At 45.3% G+C, this 23051-nt stretch overlaps 1 protein-coding gene across 3 annotated transcripts; it reads right to left on the bottom strand.

The window, feature by feature from the left end:
- Window positions 1-4539: 4539 nt before the first annotated feature.
- CALR3 (calreticulin 3) lies at window positions 4540-22973 on the bottom strand. 3 transcript variants are annotated; one of them, XM_019736723.3, is made up of 9 exons: window positions 22811-22973; window positions 22489-22590; window positions 19025-19228; window positions 13885-13979; window positions 10959-11147; window positions 6989-7096; window positions 6766-6897; window positions 5968-6060; window positions 4540-4762 (listed from the first exon to the last, which is right to left on the bottom strand). In XM_019736723.3, exons 1-9 carry the CDS (start codon window positions 22899-22901, stop codon window positions 4616-4618), a joined length of 1161 nt encoding a protein of 386 aa, XP_019592282.2. In that variant the 5' UTR covers window positions 22902-22973; the 3' UTR covers window positions 4540-4615. The 3 variants fall into 3 exon arrangements, with proteins under 3 accessions (XP_019592282.2, XP_074194093.1, XP_074194092.1); XM_074337992.2 differs by lacking the exon at window positions 19025-19228; XM_074337991.2 differs by lacking the exon at window positions 22489-22590.
- Window positions 22974-23051: the final 78 nt, after the last annotated feature.

Here is a 23051-nt window from a genome sequence, read left to right as displayed (position 1 = left end):
GCAGCTGGATCTAGGAGGGGGCGGGGCCAAAGCAAGGCCGCGCACGCGCAGCCAAGCCTAGCCCAGGCCGAGAAGGGGTGGGGCGGGGGAAGCTCGGGGAGGGTATCCGCGTGTCCGCTGAACTTCGCAGACCCTGTCCCGCTGTCCGACTTTGTCACAGGTCCTTGCCGATGCCGGGCCATCTTCTGGGAATGCCGTTCCCCTCCCCGTGCGCCTGGGAAATGCGGTATGAGGAGGCCGTTGCCTACCCTGCAGAGGGAGGGTCGGGATCCTCTCCCTGCCCCACACCACAGCGTCCTGTTCCTAGGATAGCTCTGTGTGTCTGTGTTCGAATTTGTGTCGTCCCCTTAGGGCTTCGGCTAAACTCGGTTACGAGACAACCTCTTCTGTGTTGCAGGACCACGCACAACGCCTAGGGTCATTTCCCAGCCGCCACTTTATAGCTGTGTGACAGTATCTCTGCACCCCCCCCCCCTCCTCTTCTGCAGAGGGAATGGTGCTATGTGTTTACTGCTGTTCCGTCTCTATGCCTCACACTGTGCCCTGCACAGAACAGGCACCTGATATTTGCTGGAGCACCATTCCTGGAGGGGCATTTATTTATTCAGACATTGATAAGAGAGAAATTCTGAGATGTTCTAAATTAAATTACCGGGGCTGGAGTGAGAGACAGAACTGGGGGCTAGCTAACAAGACTGCTCACACTCCTGAGTGTACGTTGGAATTTTGCATTAACTTCCAAGTGGCTATTTCTGCAATTATCGAAAAGAATAGCCAAATGCTATTGAACCCCAGCATCTCCGCTTCTTGTTTACACATGAACTTTCCAGACTTGCCCACCACCTACAGACTCTGCACCTATCCCAGAACTCACCATGCTTCACCTTCTCCTTTATCTATAGCCAACGTAAATTCTTTCAAAACAACGTACATCTCTGCCCCCACGACTTGATGTGAAAGAAACGCTCGCCAACTCTAAGACAGCAGACATGTTGCCTTTTCCACCTGGCACTCACGCTGGGGGTTTAGATTTCATGCACCAGGAACTGCCCTTTTTTTTTCTTGCTAGCAATGGCCCAATAAACCTTTTCTTTTAAAAAGACTTCCAGCTGTGGGAGTTAAAAAGTTTTGTGAACAACACATGTTGCTGTCCTTTGGCTATGGACACCCACTCATCTGTGGCAAGTCACCACTAACAGGGTGAGGAAGGAAGGACCAGCCAGGCAGCTGATGGTAGTGGCCCAAGGTTTCTTCAGGGCAGGTCGACCTCCCCTTACCTGGTCCCCTATGATGATGGCTGCTAGAAGGCCATGCAATCTCAGGGGTGGGGCACAGCTTCCTGTCTACCTGCTCTTTCTGGAGTCTCAAGAACTGCTGCTCCAGTGTCTTCAGTGACTGGGTGCCTCATGCCATTCAGATGAGCACAGAGTGCTTTGTGACTCATTCAACAACCATTCACCCACCAAATGCTCCTTGAGCACCTCAGCACAGGTGCTCCAACGTTGGACCAAGCAGACACATGCTGTACCCCTGCTGACAGCCTAGAGCAGGGATAGGGAGTAGGGGGTGAGGGGGGGTCTTGCCCTGGAACCACCCACATCACTTGTCAAACACAGACTGGATTTCTGATTCTGATTTATAGAGCTGGGTAGGGGCCTGAGATGTTTGCATTTCTACCAAATCTCCAGGAGATGCTATAGAGGCTGCTCCCAGGCCCCCATTGTGAGAACCACTGATCTATGGTCTAGAGCAGGGGTGTTCAAACTGCGGCCCGCGGGCCAACTGCGGCCCATAATCCATTGTTAATTGGCCCACAGCAAATTCCAAAAATATATTTAGTTTACTTAAATAAACCAGGTGAGGCAATACGTACTTCACCTAGAGTGAGTGGCCCGGCTGTTTGTGTACTTTACCACATATGGCCCTTGGTGAAAAAATGTTGAAAAAAGTTTGGACACCCCTGGTCTAGAGGAAGAAAAAAGACAACAATTAATCAATCACATGAGGAAAGAGACCATTATAAAGAGTGACAGGTTCTACAGAGTACTCCAAGGGTGTGACACTTGAAGGTGGAGCATGCATGCAGTGACGGTGGGGGCTGGGGGCCATGGCAGACAGAGGCAGCTGAAGACCTAAGAAGCATGGTGAGATTGGGCTCTGAAGCTCAGAAAGCAAGACAGTGTCAAATGAGGCCAAGAACACACATGGTCTTATGGGACACCCCTGTGTGAACGAGCAATCAATGAAGACCATGTGTGATCCAGCCTTGTCTTTAAATTGTGTTGCTCTCTGTGCTCCAAGTTCTCAGTCTCACCGTGCTCCTTCATACCTCAGCTGCCTGTGCGAAGAGCAACAGGAAGCTTCCAGAGGTTCTGAGCATGATCAGATCTATGTTCTAGAACAGTGACTCTGGATGCAGCTGGCAAAGTGGACTGAGACAGGATGGATGGAAGCCAGTGGGCCATCTGGAAAGATGTAGCCGTGGTCCAGATGGGGTAATGGAGGTTTTCAGCTGTCTTGAGCACGTGATCAGTTCGTGTTGCATAAGGAAAAGAGAAGTTATTCTAGATATTTCCAACAGAGACAGTTGATACAGATGATTGAGTATAAAAGTATTGGGAAAACAGAAGGGTTATGTGAGGTTACCTAAGATTAGTAACTATAAGAAGCTGCTAACCCCTTTAGGGCTGGAAAAAGATGTTACCTGAAACCAATAATCACTGGGCCCTCACCAGCTACCGCTGTTTCCGCCATTGTTGTTAAAGTCACTGCTATTGTCACTGCTGAACGTGTTGGCAGAAGCCTGAAAAAAACGGCTTCTCTCCACCTGCCTTACAACTTCCTCTGACAGAACATGATGGGCAAGAGTGTCTGGGAAATGCGTGTGGGCTTCCAGCCTGGGTGTCAGAGGCTGTCGGGGCGATACCAACAGACCCTCCAGTATCTTCCTGACTTGGCGGTGTGAGTGCCCCCTGGCTCGCCTGAGTGGCCTGGGGTTCCCCTACTGTGGCTGCCACATTTGCCAGCAATCAACTGACCTGGGGCCTCTCTCATCAGAGTCCGGGGCTGCGCTGCCCAACATGGCAGCCATTCTCCACACGGGGCTACATAAGTTTAAATTAATTACAATGCAATAAGGTTACCTCCATAGAATGTACACCGGGAGTGAACCCAGGGCAAACTATGGACTCTGGGTGATGACGATGTGGCAGTGTAGGTACATCTATTGTGATAAGTGTACCACTGTGGTGGGGGATGTCATTGGTAGGGGAGGTTGTGCGGGTGTGGGGACAGGGGTACATGGGAACTCTCTCTCCTTTTCGCTCAGTTTTGCTGTGAACTGCAAATTTCCCTAAAAAGCATTTATTAATTTTTTAAAAATTCATTCCTCAGTCCCACCAGCCACAGCTCAACGCCTCACATGCAGCCAGTGGCTACTGTTTTGGCCAGCACAGGTGGGGACGGTTTCTGTCTTCACAGAAAGTTCTCCAGGATGAGCTGCTGCAGAAGATGAGCTCTGAGGGTCTGAGCTAATCTGACACATCTTCGTATAATTGTTTCTGGCATTTTCTCCATAGGCCTGGTTCTCATACTTCCCTCACTAACTTCTCATCCTATTTAGTGATGAAAGAGGTGGGTAGTGTTTGAATCCCACCCCTGCACAGCGAGAGAGTGAGTCTTTAGTTTCTGAGACTGATAATCAACTCCTGATAACCCATGAAGACCAATGCAGCCATCAGCTGAAAAAGTCCACATTTGAAGGTCTGCCAACTTCCGCTACAGCGAGACCAAAACTTGACAGATTTTCACTTCCTGACCTGACTTTTCATACTGATCATCTAGCAATATGCATATATAATTTCCAATTTATTCAGCTTATTTGTAAGTTCACTAAATTTCAAATTTCTGGTGTACTGAATTTGATTATTTCCAACACAAGTTTCTGCATGAAAACAGGTCTCTCAAAACAGAAGATTGCTATGTGTGACTTTAGAAAAAAAAAAAGAAAATTATTTGATTTGAAAGAAAAACATTAAACTGAGAAGTAATATTTTCACTTGAGAAAATAAATTTCATTCCTCTGTTTTACAGAGAACTAATAGCCACTGAAGTGGGTCACAGGGGTAGGGGCAGGGAGCATTAGCTTCTTTATAGCACTTCAAATGTCTGTGCACGAAATCTGGGTTCTCCAAAATAACCAGTGTACCAGCGGAGCACGCAAAACCTTTCCACACGAAGGATATTGCATCAAGATTTCATGTTGGGAAAGCCTCATATGTTACTGGTAATTTACAAACTGAAGAAATGAGGCATCATTTCCCCTTTTTCAAAGTAAACTTACCAACTTTTATTTATAAAACATTTTGGGGGTTAAGAAAAGAGCATCAGGATTTTTGGCCGGACTCGCACCGGCCTCTGGCTTCCAGCCTTCAGCTTTGTCCAGAGGAAACGTCTTGTGCTCAGGGGCGGGGACTGGGGGAAACCACCAAGAAGCATTGGAACATTTCTCAAGGAAAATTGAACGAACGACCACATACATAGATGTCTGAGCTTTTATATGCAGGTGAAAGTAAAGCAAGGTTTTACCAGTCATCTTTAGCTGGGGTGGTGATGACTAAAGTTCATTCCTCCTATGAAATCTCTTGAAGACGTTTTCTTTCCCATCCAACTTGTCCATCAGCAGCATTTCCTCCTCATCTTCCTCACGGGCCCTCTTCAGTTCCTCCTTGGCCTGGATGTCGTCCATCTCCCTTTCTGGGCCCTGCAGAAAGAAGCAAACATCCAGCCAAGGATTACGTGACCAAGTGTGCCTGCAAGCTGTGCCTGCCTCTGGAAGCCTCCACTCCAGCTAGAGGCGGCTAAAGAGCCCCCAAGCCTATCAAGGTCCTAATCCCTGGACCTTGTCAATGTGACCTTATTGAGGAAAAGGTCTTTGCAAATGAGATTAAATTGTGCTGAGATGGGGAGATTATGCTGGACTATCAGGTGGAACCTAAATTCTGTCATAAGTGTCCTCGTAAGAGAGAGGCAAAGAGACTTCACACACACACACACACACACACACACACACACACACACACACGAGAAGGCCATGTGAAGATGGAGGCAGAGATTAGAATGATGTAGCCACAACCCAAGGAACACCTGAAGCCACCAGAAGCTGGAGGAAGCAAAAGAAGGATCTTCTCCTGGAGCCTTTAGAGGGAGCGTAACCCTACTGATGTCTTGATTTCAGCCCACTCTCACTCTCCAGAACTGTGAGAGTATACATTTGTGTTGCTTTCAGCCAGCCAGTTTGTGGTGATTTGTTATGACCGCCCTAGGAAATGAATATACCCCCTTCTTTCTGTTCCCAGAGCGTGTGGGTCCCTGTCGTTCTACCAGCCGACCAGTGAATGGGCAATGAAAGGAGGCCTCAGAGCCTAAATGAGAAAAGCCAGGGAACATAAAACAGGACAACATATTGAAAGCTGTTTGGCTGTGAGGGCTCCTGTGACCCAGCCTGTCTACTCCTGGGCTTGTGTCCACTGAAAGACATGTACAGGAATGATTATAACAACTTTATGCCTCAGGCCGCAGCTGGAAGCCACCACCTAAAGCTGCATTGACAGAGAATGGGTACACACTTCTTGAAATATTCTCACAGGAAGAATGAGCTACGGCTGCATCTGATAATCTGAATGCATCTCCCAACAATGCTGGAACAAGTAAGTGTTGGATGGCTCCATTTATGTGAATTTCAAAAGGAGGTCAAATTGATCTATGGTGATGAAATAGTGGTGTCTTTGGGGGCAGGTGCGGGATGGGAGGGGGTGTGAAGAGGCACCTGGGGCCCTGGTAGCTTTCTGGATCTTCATCTGGGTGGGATATTCATTAGTGAAAATTCATCAAGCCCTTTCCTATATGTTAGACTCAAGGACAGAAGCAAATGAATAACGAAAGCAAAGTTCATTGCAACCATCATACCTTGGTCTCACCCCAGGTGGCCTTGGCAAAATTCTCAGCATACTCTTCATCATCTGTGATCAGAAAGTTATCGAAGATGGTTCCAGATCTCACCTGTGCATGAAAATAAAGCCTTCCTTACTGATGTGAGAAATGTAACAACTTTCCACCAAGAAACAGCTGCATTTTGCTCAGTACTGTGACAGTGATTAGCTCTCAAGGGTAGCACATGCTTAAAACCCATTTCTAGAATGTTCATTCCCTCCAGGGCACTGCTTCTCAAAACGTGATTCCTATTGGGATCACCAAGAACATTTCAGAAACTCCTGATGCCTGGTCCCAGCCTTAGGGATACTGATTTAATTGGTCTGGGTGCTACCTGGGCATTGAGACTCTGCACAGCACCCTGGCACCTCAGGCGCTCAGCAGTGTCCGAGAACCATAGCTCGAGAGCCTTACTGTGCACCATGTGGGCTGTGGACAGGCCGCGGCAGAACCACCTGGGAGCTTGGTGGAAACACAGAATCTCAGGCTCCACCCCGGACCCACTGCATCAAAATCTGCAATGTTGTCCTAAAGCTGATGGATCCATAGGTCAGCTCTGAGCAGAGGCGTGACCAATTCCCAAGAGGCCGGGAGGCGAACAGGAAGTGCCCAGAGGGTGGGAAGGGCATCTGTTTTGGCCACGGCTGTATGTCTTGGGTCCAGGTATGGGTGCCAGGCACACAGCCGGAGCTCAAGGAATAAACAGCTATGTGAATTACGGAGGTTAAGCTAAAGTTCAGTTATGAAATTCAAGCAAATTAAAAACCCAGTGACCTGCCAAAGCTCCAGCCCGATGGCACCAATGTTCTCAAATTCAGAGAGGTCATATTCTGTCAAATAGTTGGTGTTTTTCATCTTCTGATGGAGCCAAACGTCCTTCTCTATACCCTCTGGTTTCAGGCCATCCTGCAATAACAAACCATATGTGCTGTTCCCGAGTGAGGCGGGCAGGGGAGGGGGCAGCCCGAGGGTGTCCCAGGGGGAAGACAGCATGCACCTGGTATGGAGGCTTCTGCAGCATCACAGCCGGCCAGTCCCCATCCAGCTCGCTGTTCCAGTCACTCGGCTTGCTGGCACCAGCATCCAGAAAATGCTTCTCCCAGTCCTTTACATACATGTAAGGAAAACAAGAGATTCTCAGGTTTGAGAAAGGAAGTTCTTAGCTACGAGGGGGAAGGGACAGGCCCGTGACCCTGGTCGCTGTTTCTCCGTCTCTTTCTCAATTTGCTTGTTGAAGGGCCAAGTGCTCAGGGTCGCCCATCACACTGGGGGCCTCAGGGCCACACATTGCCGGGTTCTCTCCTTAACCCGCCATGTGACTGCAGCACTTTCCCCAGGCTGTTGAGAGGAACAGCAGTGTGGAAAACTTGAAATAATGGCTGAAGGTGAAATGATGGGAAAAAAGTGATGGTGGGAGACAGGGCCACACATTCACTGATGGTTAGGTAAAGTCTATCCTACGTCACAGTCACACATGGACTGTTCAAGAAAGAGGCTGCAACATCCGAAGATTTATACTTGCGGACTGCTGGGTAACATGAGAAAAGCAATTATCATTTAGTTCATATATATGTATATGTGCATATATATATTCGTACACATATACACATATAACACAACACAAAATGTGATCAAACAATACGGCGAATGTTCAAATAAAAAGTTTATTACAGTAAAAGACACATTGCCATTAATCCCACTCAATATACTCCCCCTTGCTTCGAACACACTTATCCCACCGTTCTTGCCACTTTCTGAAGCAGTTCTGGAAGTCCTCTTTCGTGTCTTTAGTTGCTCTGTCATGGCTGCCTCGATGTCTTGAATCATTTTTACGTTGGGAAGAGCCAGAAGTTGCACGGTGCCAGATCCAGTGAATACAGTGGATGAGGACACACTGTAATGTTTTTATTTGACAGAATGTGCCGTACACTGGAAGCGACGTGTGACAGAGAGCGTTGTCCTGATGGAGGATGATTTAGGGCACACTTTAAAACACACCTTCTCTCAACCGTAGCTCACACCCAACTGACTGCACCGAACAAGCTGAAACTTGTCACACACTGTTACTAAGGTTAGACGCGTCACTTCCCATATTGAAGATCTCTGCCTTTCCGTTGGATGGCACTGGGCAGCAGCATTAACCGTATTTTTTTTTTTCACAATGGAAAGGTTCTGTGTCACACATCGCTTCTGGTACGGCAATTTCTGTCAAATAAAAACATTACGTTGTGTCCTCATCCACCTCATTCACCGGATCTGGCACCGTGAGACTTCTGGCTCTTCCCCAAAGTCAAACTGATCATGAAAGGTAAATGTTTTGAATCCATTCAGGACATCGAGGCGGCCACGACAGAGCAACTAAAGACACTCATGAAAGAGGACGTCCAGAACTGCTTCAGAAAGTGGCAAGAACGATGGGATAAGTGTGTTCGAAGCGAGGGGGAGTATATTGAGTGGGATTAATGGCAATGTGTCTTTTACTGTAATATGCTTTTTAAATTTAAACATTCAATGTATATTTTGATTATACCTCATTCACATGTATGTGTATATACACATTTATATACATACATATATACACATATATACATATATACACACATATACACACACCTATATATATTAAAAAGTACATAGATATACACATTTATACACACACAGATATACATACATATATACACATGTCAATATATGTATATATGTATTAGGTTGGTGCAAAAGTAATTGCAATTTAAAAGGTTAGAAATAATTGCAAAAACCACAATTACTTTTGCACCAACCTAATGTATGGCTTAGTAGGTACTGAATAAATAGTTGATGAATAAATGAATGGATGAGAAAAGTTGTTACCGATTAATATTCAGATAAACACATATAAAAGCATAAAAGTCATGCACAATGGTATTTTCTCTTCTAGCACTGAGAAATTATAAACATTTTTCACTCAGGGGGCTGCTCTTCCATGATACTCTGTAACTTCTCCACAATGAATACATGGGAGTTACTGGCCTCTCCTACAGCTTTTTACCCAAACCCCAACTGGCTAACCATGAGCCCCTGCTGTGTTGGGATCCAGACAATGGTTACAATTCAATCCCAGCAGCCGGGCTCCTTAGAATTGTGGGTTATCAGATCTTAACCCCACAAGGAACTAATTTGTTTAGGAGCTCACACGGATGGACGTGAACACAGGGACAAAACACAGCCAGTTTGGAAAAGAGCTTCTGAAAGGACGATTTGGTCCCCACCTGCTCTGCCGGCCACTTCTTCACAGCCCAGAGGAGGCTAGGATTCCAGTCCCAAGACCTGCGTCTCCTACTGTGCAGCCTGGGGGCTGCAGGGTCAGTTTCTTTGCCATTCTGTGTCTTGTTGAAAGTAAATGCTCTTTCTGGGTGAAAACTCCCTTCTTGGTTTGCTTTAAAGGTAAAAAAAGGAGGGGGAAACTTTGCCTTTTTTTTTTTCCTTCCTTGAGAAATGATGGAAAAACCTTATATGATTGGGGTTTTACCCTAATCTGAAAGCATTCTAATGGATTGGACACCATGGATTCCAAATTCATGGAACTTAACTTTCGATTAAGAAAAAAAAGGGTTGCCAAAAAAAATTTAGTAGTGTAAACAAGATGTCATTTTGATTTAGTAATTCCACTCGGTCTATGATGAAGTATTTGATTATTACTAGATGAAATATTTGATTATTAGATAGCAATGCCTCTAATAAGTTACAAATTGTCAGAAATTAATTGTAAGCATCAGCCCAGTACTCTTAGTGATGGCAGACGACTGTTTTCAGATAAACGGCTCATAGTTTGGTACAGTGTTTGATGTTCAAAACAAAATGTCCCAACAATAAACAAACATAAACTGGAAAAATAAAAGGTAGCTGTAGTGGGTAGTTCTCAGAAAGATTTGTCCACATCCTAAATCTGGGAACCTGGGAGTGTGAGCTTATTTGGAAAAACGGGGGGTCTTTGCGGATGTAATTAAGGTAAAGATCTCGAGGCAGATCATTCTGGATTATTCAGGTGGCCCTAAATCCAATGACAAATGTCTTTAAGAGACAGAAGAGACACAAGAGGAGGAGAAGGCCATGTGGCGATGGAGGCAGAGATTGCAGTGATGTGTCTACCAGCCAAGGAACACCTAGAGGCAATGGATGGGGAAAAAGCAAGGAAGGACCCTCCCCTCCAGGCTTCAGAGACAGTGAGACTCTGCTGACATTGATTTCTAACTTCTGGCTTCAAGAAATATAAGAGAATACGTTTCTGTCCTTTAAACCACCCACAGTAGCCCTAGGAAACTACCATAGCGTTATGTCAACTGATTCTTGGTCGTCAGGAACAAGGGTGAGGCAAAAACAACCACTTCATGTTCAAATGCAAAACAGCAAAAAAGTCACTTTTAGGGCCGCCCGGTTGGAGCTCTGTTCTCCTAACTCCGAAGGCTGCCGGTTCGATTCCCACATGGGCCAGTGGGCTCTCAACCACAAGGTTGCCAGTTCGATTCCTCGAGTCCCGCAAGGGATGGTGGGCTGTGCCCCCTGCAACTAGCAACGGCAACTGGACCTGGAGCTGAGCTGTGCCCTCCACAACTAAGACTGAAAGGACAACAACTTGACTTGGAAAAAAGTCATGGAAGTTCACACTGTTCCCCAATAAAGTCCTGTTCCCCTTCCCCAATTAAAAAAAAAATCTTTAAAAAAAAAAGTCACTTTTAAGAAGATTGCTGCTGCATTTAACATTGGTTGAAAAGAACAACTCTTACTTGCTTTGATCACAAATATTATAAAACTCACAGTACCTTGAAGCGTGCAGCTCTGAGACTGGTTTCAGCGCATAGACTGGGGAGGGCATTTTGATCATTATACTGCTGTCATCATGATTCCCCGCCACACGGCAATCATACAGGACCTGGTACTTCCACACTTCACTTGTGCACTTTCTGGAGTTGTTCGGGAAAAATCCTCACCTGGGGTTTGTCTTCTCTCTTCTGTTCCCGGTCCTCAGACTCTGCCGAAGGCTTCTCCATCTTCTTCAGGGATGTTAAGTTCCAGTCATACTCAATGCTGCCGGATTCAATTGCTTGGCCGTCAATTTTCACTTCGTAAGTGAGATCTGGTCTTAAGATCAGCGTGTAGAGGTGTGTAAAGCCATCAACCTGCACGTGTTAGGGGAGAAAAGGATGACAATGAGATGTCCTCAGGCAAAACCTTGTCATAAACAAGCAAGAAGAGAGGTTCTAGGACTAGGGGTTGGCGTGAGCCTGTAACAGGGTGTCCTGTGGAAGAACGCCCCTTCGCAGACCCCGCTACCTACTGGCAGCCTTCTTGTGAGTGGCTGATTCCCTTTTGTACAAAGACACCGGCTCCCACTATAATCCCACCGGCAGTTACACAGGGTGGTCAGTGTAAACCACGGGACCACCTCGCTGTTTCTAAAAAGTTCTGTGGAAAATGACTTCCTGTTCTATATTCTGAAAGATTCCAAATGAAGCTCTCTCTAACGCAGGGGAGAACTTTCTGGTGATCTGAGCTGTCCAACAATTGCAGCTCGGCGAGGGCAGGCCCGGTGCCCTCTGAGTCACGTTAGAGCCCTAGGCCGGACACAAGGAGAGCATTCAACAAACATGCAATTGGGGGGGAGGGTCTGGGGGAGCCAAGGGCGCCCAGAACGTGCCTGCCTGCCAGCAGCGGAGGGATTCCTGCACCCCACTCCAGCAGGGGTTCTCGAAGTGCGGCCCCCCAGCGTCAGCATGCTCCCAGGTGGCAACCTGGTGGACCCACCAGTCACTTTCACAGGCCCTCCAGGGACACACACACCGCTCAGGTTTGGGAGCCGCTGCCCAGCCTCTTAAAGGGTCTGTGTCAGGAGGATTCTCTCCCTGCCAAGCGGCGAGGCTAAAGGCCTCTTCAGTTCCCGTCTGCTCAGCTCTGCTAGACAGGCCACTGCTGTCCGCCCCGTGGCCAGTGACTCTGTCCAGAAGCAATACTACAGTCTACTTGGTGTGACAGCCACGTACTGCTTCTCCCAACGCTCTCCCCTGCTGTCCGCGGGCCTGCCTCTCAAACCCCTTTCCTAATTTATACTTTTGGCTCCCTGGCCCCATTGCTGGTGCCCTCCCTCCAGGATTTGGCCACCAGAGCAAAGCCTGCTGGGGAATCACATCTACTCCCACACATGTGCAATGGCTCCAAAAGGCATCTTTAATTCCAACCATCAGTCTGAGCTTCAGACCCTAGTTTCCAACACCTTACTGACACCTCTATCTATATGTCTGCCAGGATTTCACACCTCACGGTTCTAAACGCGACTCCCGAGTCTGCTGTGGCCCCCTCCTTGGCTTTTATTTCCCCTCCTGAGTAACAGCAAAGCCACTGAGAGACATCCGCCCATACCCTTAGGAACCACATACCAAACATCACAAAGTCCTCTGAACCCCAGCCCGGAATTATCTGTCAGAACGCTCCCAGGCGCTGCACCCTGCCAGAGCCTTGGCGTGACAACCTCACCCTTCTCCCTCACCTTGGCCCTCTCCCGCTCTCCCCAAAACATCTGAGCTATTTTACTAACATGCAGAGCAGACTCCCCTGAGGGCTGACCACTATCTGCAGGGGAAGGGTCTCCCCTTTCCTTTCCAGCATCCCAGAATGAATCAGAGCCCAGTGAAGAGAACGGTGCTCCTACTGGCAAGACCAGAATGCGACCAGCTGCTGGGAATGAATGTTCCCTCAGCACACGTGTCGTATTTTTCTAACAGGTTGCAGAAACAGCAGCATGCATCTGAGGACGCCATCAGCCTGTGGGTGCCTCTCCGGGCCCTGGAGGCTTGCTGACCGCAGGTGGTCACGCTTTGGGCTCCCAGCCAGGGTCCGAGCTGCACCTCGCAGCCTCCCACACACCTGATGTGCAACTGAGGAGTCTCCTGAGACTCGATCATAAAGACCTGCCCTTTGGTCCCAACGCTACGTGGAGGAGGAAGACTTGGATTGTGAGCTCCCCTTCGCTCCATGGGAGGGGTGTCAGGAAGAGCTGTGTGTGGGGAACGCTGATCTCTTAGAACCACCACATCGGTGGGTAGGACCCCACGAGGGACTATGCTGACGGTGGAGACTCACGGGGCTTTGGGAAGAGGCCTGCTGTCTGGCTGCTGGGGTTGGGTCTGAATAAGGGACAGTAATATGGAGATGCTTCCCCTCCACACTGTCAAGGATTCTGAACCAGCTTGGGCCTCCTTCCCAGATTCCCAGGAGCTCTGGGCCTGGGGGATCTCTCAGGGGACAGGTCCTTGCTTCCTGGCACTTACATTCAAATGAGCTGGGTGGACATTGGGGGCATACTTCCCTTCCATAGGCCCTTCCACACGCCAGGGATTTAATACAAGCTGCCTCTTTGGAGAAGCCCCAGGCTGGGCCACTGAATTCTAAAGTGGGCCCTAAGACCTAAAGAGTCATTTTCACAGATGCCCTAGGTAAAAAGATAAGAGTGCATGCTTTCATTTTAGAAATTTCTCCAGATTAATTTCTCCAGATTAATTTTCAGGAATAAAGAAATAAAATCAGGACTACTTCATTCTTCAATGATAAGTATAGTTGCAAGGTGCCCATCCTGTTGTAACCCTGATGGGACAAATTATAAACCAATGTCCTAGGTCACAGTAAAAAAGGAGTGTGCCCTCCTGATGGGGAAAATCTTTAGAAACCAAACCAAAGTAGTGGACACGTGTCTTTAATGGGCCTGCTAAACTGGCAAGCAGGGAGGGGGGTGGTGTTTGCAAAGACCCATCCCTGGTTCATTTAAATACTTCAAGATCAAAACTCTTTTCTCTAAACTTACATTATCATCCAGCATCCAGCAGGAGTTAACACAAGTACTGATTTGAATACAAAAGCATTTACCTTACATCTGATAGGTTTCTTGTTTGAGTGATACTGATTCTTGAAATGCAAAATAACATGAACTTGCTTGATATCAAATCCACAAATATCGGGTCCTACAAAAAAACACACACCACACATTAGCTGCTCTCAATTGCCTTCCATACGTAGCACTACAGGACACCCCCAACCATTCTGAATCCCGAAATAGTATCTGAGGCACAGGAAGCTTACATGTCCAGGAATAATCAGATATGCATGTGGAGCTTTTTAAATGGATGGTGACACCATTCCCAGTTCAGGTCACTTTTCTGTTCCCCACAGCCACTTTGGACTCCAGCTAAACCAGCACTTGAGTACGAAAAGGACGGTTTAACAGGAAGTGTCCCCAGCTTGCTGCCTGAGTCTGGGGCCCTCCCTCTGAGTCTCTGACCCGTGCACCTGTGCCCAGGTGAGGGCTTTGGAGCTGGACAGACTGGCTGCGACCTCAGCTCTCATTCACTCTCTTGAGACATATTCGCCACGATGCAGCCTCCCCGTACCTCCGTGTGAATCGTGACTTCACAAAGCGATTTTGTCAGTTAAATGGGTAATGTATTTAAAGCTCAATACTTGTTGCTGATAATATTATGATGCCCCAAGACAACACGTGCACGGGCATGTTCTTAATAACCCCAAATTGTAAGCAAAAGAGAGACTGCCATCAGATAGATTCTGACGAATTGTAAACTCTAGAGTGTCCCGTTCAAAAGTTATCGATTTTTAAATTGGCACAGGGTTCAGTTTCATTCAGGACATGGAATGTTGTCGGACATTCTATTTCCTGCTCAGAGACTAGGGAGTTTTGAATATACTAAACAAGGTTTTCAGGAGGGATCTGGAAAATTCGTCAAATCTTCTGAGGGAATTACTTCACTGCAGCTTTATTGACCTTAAGCCTCAGGGAGGTACTAAAGCATCCGAAGATCTGTCTCAGATCAAATTCCACCAGATCCACTGACGCAGGCCTGCACCTGCCCCTGGGGATTCTGGCAAACATGGCGTAAACACAGGCAGATCACTGCGATCTCTTCTAGAACTTGAGTGATGACCTCTCGAATAGATGAAAGAGATCAAGGCCACATGTAATGACTCAAAGAATGTTATCAATGTGCCAGAGTAGATGTGACATTGAACTTGGAAGTGGCGTCCTGAGGGACTGACAAACACCACCTCCTCTATCTCCTGGCTGAGTTCTCATGTGTTTACATCATTTCCTGTTTTGGTTTTCGCTGGAAAACATTCCTGTTCCATTTTGAAACAAAAGCCACGCCAACAACTTGTATGAAAGTTCTGCTACCTCAAGATTGAAACATGAAATTTGTTTTTCCTTCAAAATTCCCTCTCATTCCTAAGCATCTACATGCTTTTAATATTAAATTAAGCTTCAGAACATGCCCAGACCTGACCGGAAAATCTGGACATTTTCTGTTAACAGCAATCATAAAATATTTACACACATAATGGATTTTTGTGAGGAACTAGGGTAGACGGATGCAAGTAGTTTAATCTGAGTCTGTTTCCTTATTTGCAAAGTGGGAGCTGTGTTCCCTATTTCCTAGGGTTTTATACGTAATCCAAGATTGCATGTGTAAGGCCCCTGGCAAGGGGCCCCCAAAATGTACTTCTCTCTTCCCCTTCAACACCCTGAGCCTCCGCAAGCTGCTCACACCAAAAGCTAGAGCTGAGATCACACGGAAGTGTTCTATCAGTGACACAGGGGTCTGAATAAAATGAAAGTGATTTTGAGTTAAAAGCAAAATTACAGAAAATTTCTTTTTTTTTTTTTAACACCAAGGTATGCTGTCTCACAATTCAGACGTAGCAGACGTGATATATATATATCTATATATATAGATAGATATATAGTAGTTTTACTGGATATTTATGGTTATTTTGTTTACCAAACCTAACTAAATCAAACATTTGTGAAATCAACTCTAATAGGTAATATTTTTTGCCAGCTATCCTGCATCCTGTTTTAAGAGAATAAAAAAACCAAGACATTTTAATTACTTTTTCATCAAAATAAAGACTATTTCCACTCCAGATTTTAAATTCAAGGGTAAATGCAAGGTATGGCAGAGCAGAGAGAATTCTGAGTGGGGAGTTGGACACTGTAGCGTCTGGGCAAACTTTGAATCTATCTAATGCTGTGGGCTTGAAGAAGTTACCACGCTCTCCACAACGACCGAGCAGGGTTATATTGAAATCTAATAATAACCCAATACCTAACACAATAGAAAGAACATACAACATTCGTCCTGCTTCTACATACAATGATACCATGACCAGCTGCATGTATAAGACCAGCATAAATGGGTGTCTGCAGCCCGATACTGAGCATGATAAATTCACAGATAAGCATGGAAAACTATGAGGGAGAAAAGTTCTAAAAGACAAAAATGTCAGATGAGGGGAAAGAATTTTAAAGAATAAGTTCCTAAATTTGGATTGTGGAGGGTTATTTTAAAAATGCACTTTAATTTTTAAAAATTTTTCACTTTTTTTTTTATTGTGGTAAAACACACGTAAGATTTACCACTTGAACCATTTTCAAGTGTTCAGTTCAGTGGCATTAAATACATTCACACTGTTGTGCAGCCACCACCACCATCCATCTCCAGAACTCTTTTCATCTTGCAAAACTGAAACTCTGTCCCCATTAAACGCTAACTCCCCACCCCTTCACCCTTTTCTCCCCCAGACCCTAGCAACTGTTATTCTACATTCTGTCTCTATGTCTACCCTAAGGACTTTATATAAGTGGAATCACACAGTATGTGGTCTTTTGTGACTGGCTTATTTCACTTAATGTCCTTAAGGCTCATCCATGTTGTAGCATGGATGTACCAGAACGTAGTACAACCACCAGAGTCGGGGGGTAGGCAGAAGAATGGAGGGGGGGGGTTAGAAAAAACAACAACGTAGTATGAGAATTTCCTTCCTTTTTTTTAAGGCTGAATAATATTCTGTTGTATGGATAAACTACATTTTGTTTATCCATTCATCCTTCCATAGACATAGGCTGAATGCTCCAGTTTTGTTCTTTTTCAAGATTTCTTTTGTTATTCAGGGTCCCTTCAGATTCCATATGAATTTTAGGATGAGTTTTTTTCTTTCCGCAAAAAAAAAAAAGTCACTGGAGTTTTGATAGGGATTAGATTGAATCTGTAGATCACTTAGGGTAGTACTGACATTTTAACAATATTAAGTCTTCCAACCCATAAATGTGGGATGTGTTTCCATTTGTTTGTCTTTAATGTCCTTCAGCAATATTTTGTAGTTTTCATTGTACAGTCATTCGCCTCCTTGCTTAATTTCTAAGTATTTTACTCTCTTTGATGCTATTGTAAATGTAATTTCCTTTTCAGATTGTTCACTGCATATAGAAATGCAACTTTTTGTTTTGTTTTGTTTTGCATGTTGACTTTGTATCCTGCTATTTCGTTGAATTCATTCATTTGTTATAATAGTGTTTTCTTTTTTGGTGCAACTTTTAGGGTTTTCTACGTATAAAATTATATCATCTCCAAACAAAGATAATTGTACTTCTTTCTTTTCAGTGTGGGTGGCTTTTATTTCGTTTTCTTGCCCAAACGTTCTGACTCAAACTGCCAGCACTATGCTGAATAAAAGTGGTGAAAGAGAACTTCCTTGCCTTGCTCCTGATCGTAGAGGAAAAACTTTCAGTCTTTCACCATTCAGTATGACGTCCACTGTGGGTTTATCACATATGGCTTTTTATTATGTTAGTTTCCTACTACTCCTAGTTTGTTGAGTGTTTTTATCATGGGTGTTGAATTTTGTCAAATGCTTTTTCTGCATCAATCGTGGTATATAACATTTGATGAATTTTTGTATGTCAAACCATCCTTGCAGTTCAAGAATAAATGCTGGTTGGTCATGGTGTATAATCTTTTTAATATGCTGTCGAATTCTGTTTATTAGTGTTTTACTGCATTAATGTACAAAGGCTATTGATCTACATCGTTCTTATAGTGTCTTTGTTGGGTTTAGTATCAGGGTAGTGCTGGCTTTATAGAATGAGTTAGGAAGTCTTCCCGCCATTTCAGTTTTTTGGAAAAGTTTGAGAAGGATTGGTTACTGTCCAACGTCCTTTCATGTCACCTTGCAGGACTCCCTTGAGTATTACTTGCAAGGCAAGTCTAGTGGTCATGAGCTCCCTCAACTTTTGCATATCTGGGACTGTCTTATTTCCTCCCACACTTTTGAAGGACAGTTCTATTAGATAATGATTCTTGGTTGACAGTTTTTTTATTTTAGCAATTAGAATATACTGTCCCTACTGTCTTCTGGCCTCCAAAGGTCCTGTTGAGAAATCTGCTGATAATCTTATTGAGAATCCCTTATAAATGATGGTTCACTTCTCTGTCTTCCAAAAATATGATTATAATGTGTCTCGATGTGGGTTTCTTCAAGTTGACCTTACTTAGAGTTCACTCAACTTCTTAGATGCTTATATTCATGTATTTAATCAAATTTGGGTTGTTTTCAGCCAACAATTTTTTTTTTCAAATATTCTCTCTCTCTGCCTCCTTTCCTCTTTCTCCTGTAAGGGGCCAGACAGTAAATATTTCTGGCTTCGGGGGTCTCTGTTACAATGACTCACCTCTGCCATTATTGCTTGAAAGCAGCCCTAGACAAAATGCAAATGAACTGAGTGAGGCTGCATTCCAGTAAGACTTCATTTGTGGACACTGAAATTTGAGTTTCACATCATTTACATGTGTCAAAAATATTATCCTTCTTTTGATTTTTTTCAGTCATTCAAAAATGTTAAAACTCATTCTCAGGTCATGGACCATAACAGACACAGGCTGTGGGACTGATTTGGCCCATGGGCAAGATTTGCCGACTCCTGATATATTCAAAATACTTGGGTATACATTAATGTTAAATAAATAATTTTCTCAAAAGCACCCTAGAATGATACAGTTGTCTTTTTATAATATTAAATAGGTTTAACAGTACTAAAAACCTTTGGTCAGATATACTCAATACTACTATTTTAGCAAAATCTTAGTCTAAGGTTGCTACTACAGCATGGAAGTGTTTTCAAAGTCACTAGAAATGGTTGCATTGTACTATCTGAACTCACCAAACATAACATAGTACTGGGATTTTCCATTCAGGTTCTTCTGATCCACGTCTGCAGGGAAGACCTTAATGTAGCCCCCTCCACAGTCCATTTTCTGCTCGTGTTTCACTGTGTATTGAATGACCAGTGTCTTCCCTTTATTGCTAAATGGTTTGAACCGTGCAGAGATGGCATAGAATCGGCCATTTTGAGTGGTTTGCAGACCTTCAAACAAAAAGCATTCATGAAGGATTAGGCATGACACACTACTCAGTGATACAGGAAATTAAATAGTTGTTACAGGAAATTAAATAGTTGTCTTTTCCCTTCCCTAAATAATAAACCTCCTAACCACTTACGTCTATCCAGCGCCTGTAGCTTTGTTATACAATATACTATGGACATCCCACTAACAGGCTCTCTGCTGCCACGGAACTTCTATTTGACAAACTCAGAAGGTGTTTTTATACTTAATACACCAATGTTATGTCTTATGTTATAAAAACATTGCAGTCTGAATGACAAATATGCAATCTAACTGTGGATAAAAGGTTAATTTTGCTTCCATTCATCTTCCAAGGGGGTGGGAACATACAAGGAAGCTTGTGTAGCAACTGAATTAAAAAACAAAGCATTCTACTTCTTTTCCTTAATTCTCATCTTAAAACAGTGACTTAAGACACAAAACAACAAATGGAGGATAGAGTGCAGATCTGTAAAAAAAAGTGTTTCATTGCACTGGGGGCACTGGTTGGGTGTCATCTGTATGGTGGCTCTTTTTATAGAGATACCATCCTTTCGTCATGTGAATCATCTCATATTTGTTTTACAAGTTTGTGTGCACTTCAAGAACAAAACTCCTGGACCGACCCGGTGGCTCAGGCGTTTGGAGCTCTGTGCTCCTAATGCCGAAGGCTGCCGGTTCAACTCCCACATGGGCCAGTGGGCTCTCAACCATAGCGTTGCCAGTTCAACTCCTCGACTCCCACAAGGGATGGTGGGCTGTGTCCCCTGCAACTAACAACAGCAACTGGACCTGGAGCTGAGCTGCACCCTCCACAACTACGATTGAAAGGACAACAACTTGACTTGGAAAAAATCCTGGACGTACACACTGTTCCCCAATAAAGTACACACTGTTCACCTTCCCCAATAAAATCTTTAAAAAACTAAAAAATAAAAAAAATAAGAAAATAACAAAACTCCCCTTTTCTTTTTTTTTTTTTTTTTTTTTTTTTTTTTTAAGATTTTTTATTGGGGAAGGGGAACAGGACTTTATTGGGGAACAATGGTCAAATTGTTGTCCTTTCAATCTTAGTTGTGGGGGGTTCTGTTCAGCTTCAAGTTGTTGTTCTTTCAGTCTTAGTTGTGGAGGGCGCAGCTCAGCTCCAGGTCTAGTTGCCGTTGCTAGTTGCAGGGGGCACAGCCCACCATCCCTTGCGGGAGTCGAACCGGCAACCTTGTGGTTGAGAGGACACGCTCCAACCAACTGAGCCATCTGGGAGCTCAGCAGCAGCTCAGCTCAAGGTGCCGTGTTCAATTTTAGTTGCAGGGGGCGCTGCCCACCATCCCTTGCGGGAGTCGAGGAATTGAACTGGCAACCTTGTGGTTGAGAGCCCACGCTCCAACCAACAACTGAGACATCTGGGAGGCAGCTCAGCTCAAGGTGCCGTGTTCAATTTTAGTTGCAGGGGGCGCTGCCCACCATCCCTTGCGGGAGTCGAGGAATTGAACTGGCAACCTTGTAGTTGAGAGCCCACTGGCCCATGTGGGAATCGAACCGGCAGCCTTCGGAGTTAGGAGCACGGAGCTCTAACCGCCTGAGCCACCGGGCCGGCCCAAAACTCCCCTTTTCAATAGACACTAGACTCTGTACCAAATCTTTATCTCATGCTGGAATTCATCGGACAAACCTAAAAACAGAGCCAGTCTTATTACAACCTAGTCTTCCTCACTCCAGACTCTGGCCCTCATAGTTGCCTATGCAGAGAGTTATCATATGAATGAACTTGGCATTTCGTATCAATAGGTCCAAGCCTGAACTCACGCTGATTCCCTACTACCACACCTCTCTTTTCTGTGTTCCCCATTCTTTCCTCACCCTTGCCTTTCTCAGGGGATTTGTAACCCCTCACCCTCTCTTGGCCCCTACCATCCAGGCAATTCCTAAGGCCACGTGATTCACCACCTTCGTGTCTTATTACCCTTCTCAGCCACCCCCATGGTTTCCTACCACCTCCCATCTCTGCCTGACTAAACTCTATCTGTACATCCATGGCTTCTATGTCATGGTCCCAGGAGACCATAACATAAGGGGCCAAACTAACTGGTATCCTCAGTGCCTGGCCTGCGTTGCGTCTGCATTTAGCAGCCATGTGCTGGAGTGAATGAAACACACAGAATCTCAGGATTCCAGACTGGAGGAAGGAAAAACATTGTGGAGAAAAAAGCAAGTGGGAACTTCTGCCCTTGGACAAACTTCATGGAATAACCTGTTTGTTTTCATTCCATTTAATCTGAATTCCACATAGCCTGATTTTTGACCAACTCTTTGGGCCAACATGTAACTTACAAAACAACGGATATACAATAGAAAACCAGAGGCTGCTGGATAGGGCAACATTGGGCCAAGATAAAGGTTGAATAGAAGGTGGTAAAGAAGAAAATTTTTCATCTACATAAGGGTCAGCAAATTTTTTATGTAAGGCGAGAGAGTAAATGTTTTAGACTTTGTCAGCCTTTTGGTCTTTGTCCCAACTACTCCATTCTGTCTTTGCAGTATGAAAGCAGCCATAGACTGTATGTAAACAAATGAGCATAGTTGTGTTCCCCTAAAACTTCATGTATGAGCCCTGCAATTTCATATATTTCATTGAATTTTTGTATAATTTCTGCATATCACAAAATAATAATACCCTTTCAGTGTTCCCCCAACAATTAAAAAATGTAAAAATCATTCTCAGCTTGCTGGCTGTACACAAAAACAGGAGGTAGACAAGCTGTAGTTTGTTCCCTTTGATCATCAGGAATGAGAAGAAGCCAGAATAGAGGTTATCCTGGGTTGGCACCAGGAGGCTACTGACTGAAAGGGTGGGGGAAAGGGAGGCCTCTAGGAAGGAGGGGCTGAAAACGTTCCCTAGTTTGACCTGTGTGTACAGATGTAAACAGTCCTCCTGTTGTATCCCCTGAGATTTGAACACTTGACAACATCTAACTTTTACCTTGTTTTACTTCTGAAAGTGAATATAAGAAGTATTTTTTCCTCTGCAGGGCAAGGCCCTGGGGTCTCTGCAGTGACTACAAAGCAGGGTGATCTTGGGCAAGAAAGGAGAAAACAAAAAATAATGCCAAACCCTACCTGTGCCTTAGTTTCCCCAGCTGTGAATGGGTGTAAGAGGTGTTCGCGGTGAGCCACACCTACCTTGAAGGACTGTTATGGAGGGTTTACCATTTAGCTAGACTTTTCTCACGATTCCTACACTAACCTTTGTCTTTCTCTTTATGGCCATAAAATTTCCCCGACGAGAGTCTAAAATGCCCCAATTGGGAGTCATTAGTAGATTGCACCCATCGGTTCCTCCAGCGCTCTGTGGGGTGAAACAACAATGGTTAGGGCTGAAAACTGTTAATTTGGGTCATGGTGAGGGGGCCCATGGTGAGGGGGCCCCTCGAAGCTTCGAAGCTTCGAGGCTTAGCCTCATTCATTCCACTGCGACGCGCCAGGGCCAAAGGAGACTCGGGCCATCCCTTGAGCAGCAGGGAACGGGGGAGCTTACGACCCCTGCACCCCAGGCGTCGCCCCTTCACCTCCGTCTAGAAATTCCTCCTGAAAGTAGACGGTTGCCAGCGCCACTCGCAGCACGCAGACGGCCCAGGCCAGGACGTGAGCCGCTGCCATGAAGGGCGAACTGCACTTTTGTAACAGCTTCTGCTCCCGGCGGTCTCCGCTGCGTGCCGGCCCCGTCCCGGGACTACAACTCCCGTCACACCTCGCGATTGTGACCTGAGGCATGATTGATCCCTGATGCGCGGCGTAAGCCGATGCCGT

The sequence above is a fragment of the Rhinolophus sinicus genome, chromosome 15 (genome assembly GCF_057876585.1).
Source record: "Rhinolophus sinicus isolate RSI-liver-muscle chromosome 15, RSI-T2T, whole genome shotgun sequence".
Lineage (NCBI taxonomy): Eukaryota > Metazoa > Chordata > Mammalia > Chiroptera > Rhinolophidae > Rhinolophus > Rhinolophus sinicus.
This window is presented reverse-complemented; position numbering and strand designations above follow the sequence as displayed.